The 14486-nt window shown below is 45.7% G+C and overlaps 1 protein-coding gene across 5 annotated transcripts in view; it reads left to right on the top strand.

Annotated features, from left to right (window-relative positions):
• Positions 1-9826, top strand: part of NCOA1 (nuclear receptor coactivator 1) — a 228315-nt gene extending 218489 nt beyond the window's left edge. For 2 of the 5 annotated variants that reach the window (XM_075557031.1, XM_075557032.1), the window contains 2 exons: positions 3181-3270; positions 7520-9826. In XM_075557031.1, coding sequence (XP_075413146.1) covers positions 3181-3270; positions 7520-7690 — 261 coding nt within the window. In that variant the 3' untranslated portion in view covers positions 7691-9826. Of the gene's footprint in view, positions 1-3180; positions 3271-7377; positions 7435-7519 lie in introns of all 5 variants that reach the window. The other 3 variants (XM_075557035.1, XM_075557034.1, XM_075557033.1) reach the window with 3 other exon arrangements.
• The last annotated feature ends 4660 nt before the right edge of the window (positions 9827-14486 follow it).

The following is a 14486-nucleotide window of genomic DNA, read 5'->3' as shown; positions in this document are numbered from 1 at the left end:
TGAAATCATGTTTGTTTTCATCTATTCTGTCACCCCTCGTCTTTTGATTAGTTCATTTAAGTCATTTTATTTACTATATTAATAAGTAACATACTTCTGTTACTTTATTTTTCGTGTTTCTTAGTCCTTTTTTTGTCTTTGTCCTTTAGCACTGCATGATTTTGTTTCACTGGCTTATTGTAGTGAGCCTTTTTCAATCCTTTGTCCTTTCTTTTTATGTATTTAAAATTTTTTTTCTTAGTAGTTACCTGTGAGCTTTATATTTAACAGATTGTGTTTATGATATTCTAGGATAAGGAGCCTTGGTGGTGCTGCAGGGTAAGCATTGGACTGCTAACCTTAAGGTCAGCAGTTCATACCCTCCAGCTACTCCACAGGAGAAATTTGAGGCTGTCTGCTCCCATAAAGATTTACAGAATTGGAAACCCTACATAGGATTGCTATGAGTCAAAATCAACTCAAGGACTGTGGATTTCTATGTAGAATAAGTTGTACTAAACTTCAGTAACATGTAAGAAACAATACATGCCATTCCTCCTCAATTTCCCCCTCCCTTTATTGCTATCACTAATTACATCTTTATATTTCATGTGTCCTGTAACATGATTTATCCTTGTTTTTTATATTTGTTATTTAGAAACAAGAAGGACAGAACATTTAGAAATATAAATACCATCAAACTAGCCCTTACACTTGTACAGGCATTTCCCTTTATTTGAGATCTGTCTTTTTTGTGTGTCATTGCAAATTGCTCTCTAAGGTCTAGTGTCTGTTGAGTATTGATGATGAGAACAGACTCCACTGCACAACCTTCTGTAGCAATTCACTGCAGGCTTGCAGCTGACCGTGCCCTGTTAGGGGAGGTGCTAACATACTCCAGGTGGGCTTCCAGGGAGGTCTCCCTTGTTGATTTGAGAGCAGACGCTTAGGGATCTGTCTCTTTTTTCAGATAATGATTGATCAGGGTTGCAGGGTCCTTTGCTGGAACCACATCCCCAGTTCACGGCACTGGAGGCCATGTGAGGTAAAGGAGTGCGGGGGCTGGACGAAACTCTCTTGTAGTGCCTCTGCTCGCTGTCTGCCTCAGTTCCCTGGTTGAGTCATTCACAGACAAGTACTACCATTTCCTTGTTGCATTTCTTGTCCTTGTGGAGAGGGTTAGGAGGATGGGCTGTTGATGCTGCCATCCTCCTTGTCATTTGGGGGGTGTCCGAGAAAGCCTTTGTCTCACCCTTATCTGACAGGTTTAAATTAAAGATGGTTTAAATTTAAATTAATGCTGCTTCACCTCAGCATTTCTGATGGGACCTCGGCTGTCATCTTGTTTCTCTGATCATGGTGGTTTTTATGTTTCCCCCTCTAGCTGATTTTGCTATTTTTCTCCTATTCTGGTTTTAAACAGTTTGATTTTGTTATTACCTTGGTGTCGTTTTATTCAGGTTTCTTTTGTCTGGGTTTCTGACTTTCATCAAGTTTGGTAACATTTGCCTTTTATTTATTCAAATAGTTTTTCTGTCCTCACCCACCACCTCTTCTTCAAGAACGCTGATCATACTGTAGAAGCCACTTAAAGTTATCCCACAGCTCAGGGAGTCTCTGGGGTATTTATTTATTTCAGTCATTTTGTCTTGGACTATTTCATTTTGGATAGTTTCTATTGCAATATTCTCAGATTCATTCATCTTTGTTTGCAATGTCTAATCTGCTGTTGATTATATCCAGTATATTTTTTAATCTCAAAACACTGAAGTTCATCTCTAAACGTTCAATTTGGATCTTTTAAAAATACCTTCTATAGCTCTAACACGTTCCGTCTTTCCTACAGCTTTTGAACTTGGAGCATATAGTTGTTAAAAATAGCTTCATTATGTATCCACATCTATCAACTATCTATATCATCTTCCTGTTAATTTTATTAACTTTTCATTACATGTCTTATTTTTTTCTCATTATTTGCATGCCTGATCTTTTCTTTTGGCCTGGTTATTCTTATTGGGTTCCAGAATTGTAAGTTCTAACTAGTTTATATTCCTGTAAATATTCTTGAGCTCAGTTCTGGAAAGTGATTAAGTTACTTGCTTCTGTGTTTTGTTTATGCAGGACCAGAACAACCTTTCGTCTAGAGTTCATTTTCCTCCACTGCTGAGGCAGTGTCCCAGTGTGCTGCGCAATGCCACCTAGAATAGAAAGGCTGTTGGGTTCAGCCTCACTCCAGCCAGGGGGTGCAGAGCCTATGTGAGCTTCGGAAGTTATTTCACGTTGTGTTTTTGGGTGGTTTTTTTCCCCTGCTCTGGGTAGTTCTCCAACATGTATAAGCTGATCAGAACTGAGCTGAGGACTTAAGGCAGCCCTTCTGCAGATTTCCAGAACTTTCTCTCTGTGCCAAGATGTCCCCTCTGTGAGTTCCTGCTGCCTTGGAAACATAGGTTTACAGCCATGCCCTCTCCCCTCTGGGAGCCTGCCAAGCGCTGCAGCCTGCAAGTTCTCTCTAGTCAATAGGCTGGGCAGTGGTGGAGTTCCCTTCAATTATTTCCCCCCTCTCAAGGATCACTGACCTTCATCGCATTGTAGCTGACGACTCCAGTGCCTTTGTTTTTCACAATTTGTTGATTTTTTTAGTTGTTTCATACAAATGGATACATTTGATCTCGACCAGAAGTAGAGATGTATTACTAAATTACTAACATTTTTCTTTTTTAATTTTGTATTGGATATCTTGTGCAAATAGTTGTAGAAATGTACATAACCAAAGGAGCTCTGTCTGTGACGTAGTGCTTACACGTTGGGCTACTAACCACAAGGTCAGCAGTTTGAAACTACCGGTCAGCTCAGCAGGAGAAAGATGAGGCTTTCTACACCGTAAAGAGTTACAGTCTCAGAAACCCACAGGAGAAGTTCTGCCCTGGCCTACAGGGTCACTGTGAGTCCACATCTGCTCGATGGCGGTGAATTTGGTTTTGCATATAACCCTTGAACCCACCACCCAGAACAAGAAACTCAGAGACCTTCCTCATGCCGACAGTCACTGCCTCCCTCTTCTGCTCTCCCGCCTTCTGAAATGTGCAGTCTGCGAGGCACTTTGTCTATGCTGTGCTGTTAAGGATAGTGTTTTCCCTCAAGATTTCGGTCTTCAGGTTAAAGAACTAGCTTGTACCGCGGCCTTCTGTTTCTCTTTTGCAGATGAATGACCCAGCACTGAGACACACAGGCCTCTACTGCAGCCAGCTCTCCTCCACCGACCTTCTCAAAACGGAAGCAGATGGAGCCCAGGTCAGTAAGAACATTCTAAGCCCAGAACTGATGAGTACACTCTGGATACATGGGGGATTTTCTGCAGCATCGTGGTAAAGCGCCTGATCTTGGGAATCATGCCTGTGTGTGTCTCCTGGCTCACCTCTCCTTAGCCGTGTCATTTTGGGCATGCTCCTGAACTCTCCCGAGTTGACTGTGGAATCAGCAGAACTAAAAAGATGCCGACTTATAGGACTGTTAAGAGGGTTACATGAAATAAACTTTAGAAGGCTTGGCCCAGGACTCAGACAGGATCAAGGGATGGCTAGTTCTCTCGTTAAGTAAGCCCTGTGTTCAAACTCAAGTGTAATCAAAATACCTCGAGAGCTCAGTAGAAGGGGGCTGCAAAAAGTTTGTGGGAACTGCTTTCCACACATGTTTTGATGCCCCTCCCGAGTTCATACAGATGAGTGTCTGTTACATACCCTGCCTCCTTTTAGAAATTTGTTTCAAAACTCCACACACAGCAAGGGCAGCCACTGCCCTGAAATCAACCAACTGTAGACAGCTTAAAGGTTTTAACTCATGTTAGTAACTTGTCCTCTAGTTTCTTTCTGTTTAAAACGCCGACGTGATGCTCAAGATGAGATCAGAGAAATAGAAGCTCTCCCCTGCCCGCGAGGTGGATTGTGGAGAAGCACCAGTTGGGAGGTGCCGCTGCCTAGCCAGGCACTGTGCTGGTCCCTGCCCCACTGAAGACACATGAGCTCTGTGAGGGAAGTTGTGTTGTTGTTATTGTTGTGTTTTCCCCCACGGATGAAGAAATTGAACCCAAGGAGGCTTAATTATTCGCACATTAACCCAAACTAGAAAGTGAAAGCTGAAATTCAAACTGAGGTCTTTCTGATACCAAAGTCCATCCTCTTTCTGCCTTATCACATAAAGCCTGTGGAAAGACATGCACATAGACGTGCGCACGCCATTTGTCAGACAAGGGACCCTGGTAGTTCAGTAGGTTACATGTTGGGCTACTAACCTCAAAGACAGTGCTTTGAAACCACCAGCCATCCCGCAGGAGAAAGCTGAGGCTTTCTGCTCCCGCAAAGATTCCAATCTCAGACACTGACAGGGGCAGTTCTGCTCTGCCCCGCAGGGTTGCTGAGAGGCAGAACTGACTCCATGGTTGTTCTCGATCTGTAGGAAGGGACATCAGCACTGCCAGCTAGAAGTAGCTGAGCTGAGCGCTTACGCGGGGATAGACAGACAGCACTGGGGGACATGAAGGGCAGTGACCCTGGGAAAGTGACGGGATTGTGGTGGTTGTAGGCTGATCCAGGGGTGCACTTGTAAGTACGGGAACTAGGGGACAAGAGATGGGAACAGCAATGGTCTAGTATCGTCCCAAGACGCTCAGTCTGCCGAAAAGAAGGGTTTATGACGAGATTGTATAGGAAATAGAGCGACATGGTAGACTGGGGCTGATTTCTATCCAGGCCTCAGATGCTGCCTTGGGGCTTTCCATTCAGCCCTGCAGGTGCACTTCTCCCTGAGCAGTCAATCCAAGTGCGCTTCCCCTGGGGCTGGAATCTGGGAAGGAGGAGGCCTGGGCAGCCCACACTGGAGAGAGGCACGCTGCGAGGCCAGGCAAGAGCACGGGGCCACAGGGGCTGAGTCCTGGGCGGTGGGAGGGGGACGGGGGAGGGGGACGCAGTGGTTGTGACAGTCTCGTCCATCAGAGAAAACCGTGTTCTCCATCCTCACGCCGACCGACATGGGCACATGGCAGCCTGACAGATTAGCCGAGGGACGCGACCAGGTTTTGCTATTTCCAAGCCTTGGGCTGAATTTGAATTGAAGTATGCAGTCAGGAGCTTGCCAGCGCTCGGGCCCTGGTGCCCTTACCATTCTTCTTAGCTGGCAAAATCACAGCGCCCTTCCGTGCCGCCCTTTGCCGGCCTGTGACAGCGGCGTGTCAGCGCCCTCTGCGCAACAAGCTGAGATGGTTTCAGTGCGTGCTTTCCGAGTTTGGTTTGGTCTTTTCAATTCTGTTTATTTCAAAAACAGTTGATCTTTAAAAAATCCTTCTTTTGAAAGAAGCAGATTTTTTTCCTCTCTGGTTTGTTTTCTCAAGCCTTTATTAAGACAGGCTTTAAGTATCAAGGACACCGCCCTAAATTTTTATAGGTTGAAGTATCTAAGAATACAAATTGTATAGATTGTTCTTTAAAAAAAGAAAGAAAAAGAATCTACATATAGCCTCCTCCCTGGGGCATGGACAGCAGAGAAGAGAGCGGCAGGAGATGTCGGACAGTGTAACATACAACAAAATAATAATTTATGAATTACGAAGGGTTCATGAGGTAGTGGGGAAGGAGGGAGAAAATGAGCAGCCAATATTAAGGGCTGAAGCAGAAGGCAAATGTTTTGAGAATGATGATGGCAACAAATGTACATATGTGTTTGACACAATGGATGTATGTATGTATGGATTGTGATAAGAATTGAACAAGCCCCCAATACAGTGATTTTTTAAAGAAAGAAATAAAGAAATCTGTCAGTGCCTTAGAGCAGTACAGTCTGCCTTCAGTGGCAGACACTTCATTCTGGAACATCTGAAAAACTGGTTTTGTAAAGGCCAAGCAGAAGCTAGGGCATGAGTGACAGCAAATACACAAACAGATGCACAGAAAAGGTGAAGAAAACGGACAGAGATGGACAGGGGATCTTTGGGAGTTCCCTGCACTTGGAGAGAGGGCAAGACAGAAAAGCACAGGGCAAGCACACACTGGAGAAAGCAGGGAGAGAGCCAACAGGCAGGAGGGTGGCAGGGTGGGGAAGACGGTTTGGCGAAGGCTCTGGAAGACCAACAAGAAAGGAGAAGTTGCCACCCAGTACAGAGGATACAGAGGAGACGCAGACCGGAGAGTGGTGTGCTTTAGATGCACTTGGAAGAGTCCAAAAGAAGAAGAAAACAAATAGAGCTTACAGGGGCGAAGAGCCAAGTTTGGGGAACAAGGGAGAGGAGGTTGAGGAGACGATCGATGGTCATGTTACTAGAGATCTAATTTACCAGGCACAGAAACAGTCAACTGAAAAACCTCAGCCTAGGGCATGCACGCTTTTTCTGAGCCAGGAGTGGAGTGGGGCTGTCAATCGATGCTACAGGGGAGGCTGGGAGCTAGATGCAGAACCTTGACAGTGGAGACCTTGGCATCTGGTCCCTGAGGGTCAGCAGAAAGCACCTTGCTTAGACAAGGATAGGAAGCCTGTAGAGCAGCAGGGTGTGTTTGGCTTGGATTCGCGATGTGAGGTGCGCGCGCACACACACACACACACACAGGTCTAAATGCCGCGTGAATCTGTTAAAGCTGAGGCACAGACTGACCCAGAGTTTGAGGCTTTTATTGAGGCCTCCACACTGAGGCAGCCCCACCTCTTGCCTGGAACAGTCCCAGCAGTGTATTAGCCTTCTCAGCCCCACAGACAGCTTTTCATAGGGTTGCTGCAGAAAACTAACTTCTGGCTGCTGCTGCTTTTTTTTTTTTTTTTTAGAAAACACTAGAATGATGCAGATGTAGACATTTTTAAGAAACATATATCAATACTAACAATGGCTGAAGGGAAAATCCATGCTGTTCTCGGCTAGTTGACTTATTGTAGGTCACGTGTTTAAAATGGACTGTCAGGGAATAGAAAGATGTCAAGGGTAAAACTGCATGAGATCTCTTGTAAATAATAGTACCATTAGATTGTACATGAACCTTACATAAGTTAAACCTGCTAGACATTAACCTTAGTGATTCGGTGACAGAGTGGTGGTGGTGGTGGTTTCTGCTATTTGGGGGTTAAGACCTTTAAGTTCCAGTGGCAGCCTAAATATTTTTTTTGTTTTAATAAAGTCATCCATTGAGTGTTTTAAAGCCACTTTTCCAAAAATGACACTTTTTTTTAAAAAACCCATCCCCCTGGAGGCCCAGGCTCTGAAACTGGGTGTTCCCAGTCTTGGCAGAATTAGCAGTGATATTCACTTTCCCTGTTGATGGCAACCCGATAGGAGGCTTGACCATTCCGATTTTGGTTTTATTTTTAAAGTGTGAACTTTCCAGAACCCTGAGCAAAATGAGTGCAGCGATTTTCTTTTTGTAGGACAAGAAGACAGAAGAGTTCTTCTCTGTGGTGACTACAGACTAGAGGAATGCTCTAGTGAGTTTCCACTTCACGTAGTACCCACTCATGAGCCGGGGGGGCAGACCCTTCTGTCTAAACACATCTTTTATTTGTGTTCCAGCAGGTGCAGCAGGTTCAGGTGTTTGCTGACGTCCAGTGTACAGTGAATCTGGTAGGCGGGGACCCTTACCTGAACCAGCCTGGTCCACTGGGGACTCAAAAGCCCACGTCAGGACCACAGAACCCCCAGGCCCAGCAGAAGAGCCTCCTGCAGCAGCTCCTGACTGAATAACCACTTTTAAAGGAATGTGAAATTTAAATCATAGACATACAGAGATATACAAATATATATTTTTCTGAGATTTTTGATATCTCAATCTGCAGCCATTCTTCAGGTCGTAGCATTTGGAGCAAAAAAAAAATTTAAAAAAAGAGTTCACTTTTGTTGGGAGATTGAGAGATGTTTTTGTTTCTTTCTTTATAAAGGCCTTGAATATTGAAGAAATAACAAGGCAGGACAGTTGGACAATCTATTTCTTGAGCCAAATTGAATTATTCTTATTTTTATAATCAGTCATTGGCTTCTTAGCTGGCTGAAGGCTTTTGGAGGAGAACCAGAATGACAAGTCCCAGGGGAAGAGGCAGCTCCACTGGCTCACTCCCGCCCGAGCCAAGGAAGAAAGGCCATGGCGGAGTCTTGCCTCTGCCCCTACACCAAAGGCTGCCCTGCGTCTCCAAGTCCGCAGCCTTCCCCACCCCAGACAGCAGCGTGTGTGTACAATCAGTCTCTTCTAGCAACTTTGTATCTGTTGGCGTCAAGAGAATATTTTGCCTCCACATGGGTACCCCTCTTTATTTTTAAGACGGATTTAAACCAAGATGCCTCCAGGAAAGAGGAAGAAATGAACATATTCACAGAGGAATCCAAAAAATAAAAATAAATACAGTTTGGGGGAAAATGCAATAATTTTTTTGATGAGATGGGTGAAGGACACGCAGTGAGTTCTGTCGGTTACTGTAGATAACAATTTTCTGATTGAATCTGGAAGAGGAAATAAAAAAGGCAGCCTGTTTCCTGCTTTTATTGTATTAGCAGCTAAGGTGGCTAAAGGTATTTAAAATAAAATTAAATTTATGATCCAAGTATCTTATTTTTCCCTTGAAATCTCACTGTAAATAGATCTGATTTATTGTAGAAATTTATTTCCTTCCGTTTAATTTTATGCTTTTGTTATCATACTCTGGATTTTTTCTAAATTTGCGTGTGAAATATAACACTGATTGAATTGCAGTTCCACCTGGCTAATAATATTTCCTTGTTTTAATAACTGTGATGCCGAGTAAGGGTTTCCTTTGGGGTTCAGACCAAAGTGCCGCTGCCTGGCAGAGCTGGCTCAGATGAGCTAGAGCCTCTCGCCCCAGCGGGGCTCTGTGGGCAGCGCAGAGAGTTCTCCCCGCAAGGGCACAGGCTGCTTGGATGGGGGAAAAATCAGTAATCAAAGGAAATTTTGTTTTTTCAAGATTGATTGACTTTGGGGGTTTGAGTTTTCACCAGTGCGAATACAACTTTCTCCCATCTGCTCTGAGGCCAACGGTACTGTATTTTCCTTTTATGTCTTGTCTCTCTGCCACGTCCTGTCTCATCCTGGCCTCTTGAGTCACGGGCCCAGTGAACTGACTCTCTAAGTTCTAGAAGAGCCACTGCAAGGCCAGGGAAGCCTGAGAGAGGCGTTTCAGAAGAAGCACAGGTAGCGAGCGCCCCGTCACTCGCCGCTCGTGATTGATGACAACATCTGAGAACTCTTCACCAGCTGCCCCGGCTCCCGTGGCAGAGACAAGGCCCTAAGAACAGACCGTGGCACAGGAGTGTGGACTCAGACTTCAGGAAGAAGCCATTTCCCCAGGGCCTCCTTTCTGCATCTCACCTCCCCTGGTTACGGCGACAGCTCCATGGGACAGCATCGCTCAAACTATACCGAGTCCAACGATTGGGTGGAAGGGCTCACGTGGGTAGCAGCTATGAAACAAATAGGACACTCAATTACAGACATTATCTCTTTCCGTTTTCTCAGAAAATGCATCCCTGATTTCATTCATTCCCAGCTTGACTGCCCAGCCTTATCACTCTGGTCCCTACCAACCTGCTGTAGGAGGTCATTTCCGTTTTGTTTGTGATAGTTAGATGTGCAAACTTCAGGAAGTTCACCTTTAACTTCAGCATTCCAGAGGAAGTTTCCCAACTCAGTGCTTTTGCATAAGGAAGTAGGAAAATAAATAAACACGTGGTAAGGAAAATTGGAGATGCTAACACCCTTCCCCATCCCAACTGCACCTTAAAGTATGCATGTCACCTTCAAGGTTTTATAATTGCACTGTTTGTTTTATGTATGTACAGATTAAAAGTATTGCTACATTTGAGGACAATAAAGTTGCTTGCTTCTACGTAATTCCCTTCATTCCACAGGACCGCCCCTTTCCCATCAACTCTGAACCACACTTGTCTAGCAACCTCACAGGTTGCCTCTTAATTGGCAGGGGCAAATGAAGTTTGCAATCCTCCAGGACTGGCCTGAGCCCAACCCAACTGACTGAGTAATTAATGAATAATAAGACAGGCTCCCTGAAGTCGCCCTAATGGGAGCCAGCCCAGTGACAGCTGAGACTGCCCAAGTGAAATCATCATGACGGGGCATGGGGAATGTACTAACTTGGGCCCTGTACCTGATGGTTAAACTCCCTGACCCTGCTTGTTTCTTGATCCAAGAGATTGGTCCACGCAGCATTTTGAGAGTAACCTAAGTTTTTAGACCTGGGACCGCAAGGTCTCCCATCTCCCCTCAATGTGACCATGCAATTTATAAATCCCAGGTCCCTCCGGTTTGTGTTTTGAAGGCATCCGCATCAACCAACCCAGGGAAATTGGGCGGGAGCAAGAGAGGGACACAGTGTGATTTTAGAGAGCGTGGTGTGGGGGAAGGGGTGAAAGGTGCCTTCAGGTCCAGCCTAACCCATGGCGTGTGTCCAGAGGGTCTCGCTGACTTCTCAGTAGATTCTCAGCCATTCTTCTGAGGCCCGTCTGGGTGAACCCCACCTACCGACCTTGCTGTTGGCCCGGAGCTCAAGCGCTTAGACCCTCAAAAAAGGAGGGTCCCTCACATCCACCCCTACACGAGATCAGAGAAACCAACCCTTTCCCCCAGGGTTGGAACAAAGTGAAAGTGATACTTCTGTGGAATAAGGCTGAACATTGATGCAGTTATACATTTATCCTAAGGGAGGACGGCCACTAGGCACACATGCAAACAGCTGAGGAGCAAGTGAGGCTGAAGAGAGACACTTCCTTCTGTATGGTCTTGTCTAAGAGAGCTCCCATCCCTAAAGATCGCAGGGAGAAGCCGCCATCTCCTTGGCCCTGATGGGAGAAAATAAAGGATGATCATCGCCGACAGAGGAAGTCGTCCTGACTTCCTCGTGGCCATGAACTGCTCTTCCCAGAAGAGAGCTCCATCCATTTGAATAAAGTGCATAATTCAGAGCAAGCTCCATCCTTGATCGTCCTACACCCCTGAAGAAGCTCTTGATTTAATGAAGCCATAAAGTTTTTTTATTGGAGAGAAATGCCAAACGCCGCATTCCTCCATTCAGAACTCTGCCCAAGACAGACCAGTATTCTTTATGTATTTTCACTGCCGTCAGAGCTCTTAAGAGTACAAAGGAGAAAACTCCGGCCTCATTTACCCATTCAACGCGTTTCATTGGCTTCTTTATCCGGACACTGGAGGGTGGGAGAATCCAGACAAGCCTGGGCCCTGCCTTCTGGGAGTTTATATGCCCACTGGGGACTGTCACTGTGACGCTTCGCAATTGGACTCTGTGGTATCGGGGCACATGAGTTGCTTTGAGAGTGGTCCACTGGCTGAAGACAGCGAAGTGGCGGCATTCCCAGTGAGATCTGCAGGACCAAGAGGAAGTAGCTCAGTGAGGAGCCACAGGGAGTTGGAGAAGTAGGACGTGTGAAGGCCTGGAAGCAGGAAAGAGCCCCAGAGATATAGGGATTTAATTACTAACCAATTAAGTAATGAGCCCTCATGACCATGTTAGGCTTCTGTCACCTGGTGAACTGAAAGTCATGTAAGCCCGCCTTTGGCTCTGCAGAAAGAAGGGGTTTCCAGACAGTCTCGGGAATTCAGAGGGCAGTCATGGTCTGTCCTATAGGGCCGCCATGAGTTGGCATCGACTCGATGGCAGTGAGTTTTGTTTCTTTGGATCCAGACAGCCATAAGCTACGCTCTGGGATTTTCATTTGGAAATAATGCCGACTAATAGCTAAACTTCCTTTCCCAGACAGAAGCGCAAACGTCCACACCTACAGGATGGCCTCTTGTAGCTGGTGACGTTGAGAACTGTAAGGGAAGAAGGAAGGTCTCCTGCGACAGTGTCTAAAGAGCGCTTCGGCACAGCACCTCAAGCTCTACAGCCCTTTGCGAGTTATTGCAAAGGGGAAACCAGCTCTCACAGGTCATGACAGACTTCTCAGTAGAGTTGGCACGTGAAACCTCGTGTGATTCCTCCAAGACCGGAATATGGAGGGTGGGTTGTGGAGCTGCAGATTTGTCACCTGGTGCTATGACTGTGTAGGCAGTGCTTTGTGAGATAAGGACAGCCCCGTTCTCTGCTCACAGCCCACCCAGTGAATACCTCACCAAAACGGGGGTGATCCTGATCAATGAACAGGTCCCATTACAGTTTGGGGAGAAGTAGCCCCTCCCTGCATATCTAAACCGAGTGAAGAAAGGGCTTCAAGAAACCGCACATCATCCCCTTAGCTTTCACAGGGTTTTTGAAAATGTGGGTTCCTTGTTGTGAGACCCTTTCAGGGAAGGGAGCAAGTGTAGATTCCTGCTGTGCCTCCTAGGCTACTGGGCTTCTCTGATCAGGCTTTGAAACATCTCTTTTTTAAATCATTTTATTGGGGACTTGTACAACTCATCACAATCCATACATTCACCCATTGTGTCAAGCACATTTGTACCTTTGTTGCCATCATTATTCTCAAAACATTTGCTTTCTACTTGAGCTCTTAGTATCAGCTCATTTTCCCCCTCCCTGCCCACCCCCTACCTCATGAACCCTTGATAATTATAAATTATTATTTTGTCGTGTCTTACACTGTCCGACGTCTCCCTTCACCCACTTTTCTGTTGTCCATCCCCCAGGGAGGGGTTTATATGTAGATCTTTGTGATCAGTTCCCCCTTTCTGCCCCACCTTCCTTCCACCCTTCCCGTATCGCCATTCTCACCACTGGTCCTGAGGGGTTCACCTGTCCTGGATTCCCTGTGTTTCCAGTTGCTATCTTTACCAGTGTACATGCTCTGGTCTAGCCGGATCTGTAAGGGAGAATTGGGATCATGATAGTGGGGCAGGGAGAGGGGGGAATTAAAGAACTGGAGGAAAGTTGTGTTTCATCATTGCTACGCTGCACCCTGACTAGCTCATCTCCTCCCTGCGACCCTTCTGCAAGGGGATGTTTAACTTTTTTTTTTTTTTTGCCTCTTGATTCTTCCATAGACAATGCCTCTCCCTGGCTGGTATCTGGCTCTGGTATAATCTTTGTACTTTGGAAGTTGGTGAAACCCGCCAAACCAAGTAATGCCCACAGATAGCCACAATAAATCTGAAATGCCTTGAGAAAAGAGGAATTTTAAGTGTTTAAAGGAATTGTTGGTACCCTGTCCCATTCAGTGTCCGGAAGTGGAACAAAACAAAAGTCCTCAGACTAGGATTTTGACATGACTTAGTTATTCCAATCTGTTGCAATACAGACTCTGATAAGCACAGTGAGGGGAATAGATACTTGGCTGAAGCAGTTTCTTTCCTCATAATGGAATTTCTACTTATTCTACATTTTTTTCATTTCTATTCCACCAGGCAATAACTAGGCTAAGATCCATTCCTATGATTATTGGCTGCATTCGTATTGCACTTGGATAGTCCCATGTGATCTTCAAAACCTCATAAAGCAATTAAGGAGTAAGTCATAAGCTCACTGGTGAATTTGAAGCTTAGATTTATGTTTGGGTGGTTTGGAAGGGGGCCAGGAGTCAACCCCTAGTCTTTGAATGAAATCTATTACTTCCACAGCACCATAAAACCATCAGAAAAGTCCCCTTAGACAATGCCACCAAGTGACTAGGGACTTCCCAATGTGTTTGAGATTGTTGTCTAGAATTCAAGTTCCTTAGAAGCTTGGAGAGGTTTCCATTTTGAAAATAAAACTGGGCACTAGTCTTTGATTTGAGGTGCAGTAGTTCCAAGTTGGGCTGTTGACCGCAAGGTCAGCGGTTCAAACCACCATCTGCTCTGCTAGAGAAAGACGAGGCTCTCCGTTCCTCTACAGAGTTACCCTCTCAGAAAGCCACAGGGGAAGTTCTGCCTTAAGAGTTGACATGAGTCGACTATTGACTCGATGGCAGTGCAGTGGGTGCTTTTATAGTAATTAATTGTCAGTGTTTTGCCCCCTAGCTCCAATGTATAGTGGTCGGATTTCTACAGCAGGGGCCTGTACTCTTTCCTGAATTTTTTCATCTTGTCACTGGACCTCTCTCACGTGCATATATGGCCACATCTTAAGTCCACCTCTCCAGCCAAGGTCTTAAGATCCTCGATTCCCCACCACACCTCGATTAGAAGTCCCAAACCAAATAGCTTACTTCCCCACAAGCAAGTTCTTGAGTCCTTTATTTGAATGAGTTGCCTCCTCATTCTGTTTGTGGTCATTGTCAACAACCCATCCACTCACTTCACCAAATTCCAGGAAGGGGTCCTCTGCAGTGCTTTTCGGCTGCTTTCTTCCCAGCTCAATGAATCACCGGTGTCCCTTTCAGTGCTGCTTCCAAGAAAAGTCTCATTTAGATTGGTCCCTTTCTCTTTGTTGCTTGCTGCAGGATATAAGCCTCCATTTGGCACTTGGCTATCTGTACCTCGGTCTGTCTCCCCCACTTACCTGTAAACTTCTCAAAAGAACTTTAGAGTCTTCCACACAGTAGGTTCTTCGGTGCTAGCTGCGGACACCTTTCCAGAGGCAGC

Source organism: Tenrec ecaudatus, chromosome 8, assembly GCF_050624435.1.
Source record: "Tenrec ecaudatus isolate mTenEca1 chromosome 8, mTenEca1.hap1, whole genome shotgun sequence".
Lineage (NCBI taxonomy): Eukaryota > Metazoa > Chordata > Mammalia > Afrosoricida > Tenrecidae > Tenrec > Tenrec ecaudatus.
Note: the sequence above shows the minus strand (reverse complement) of the source record. Positions and strands in the feature narration are given on the sequence as shown.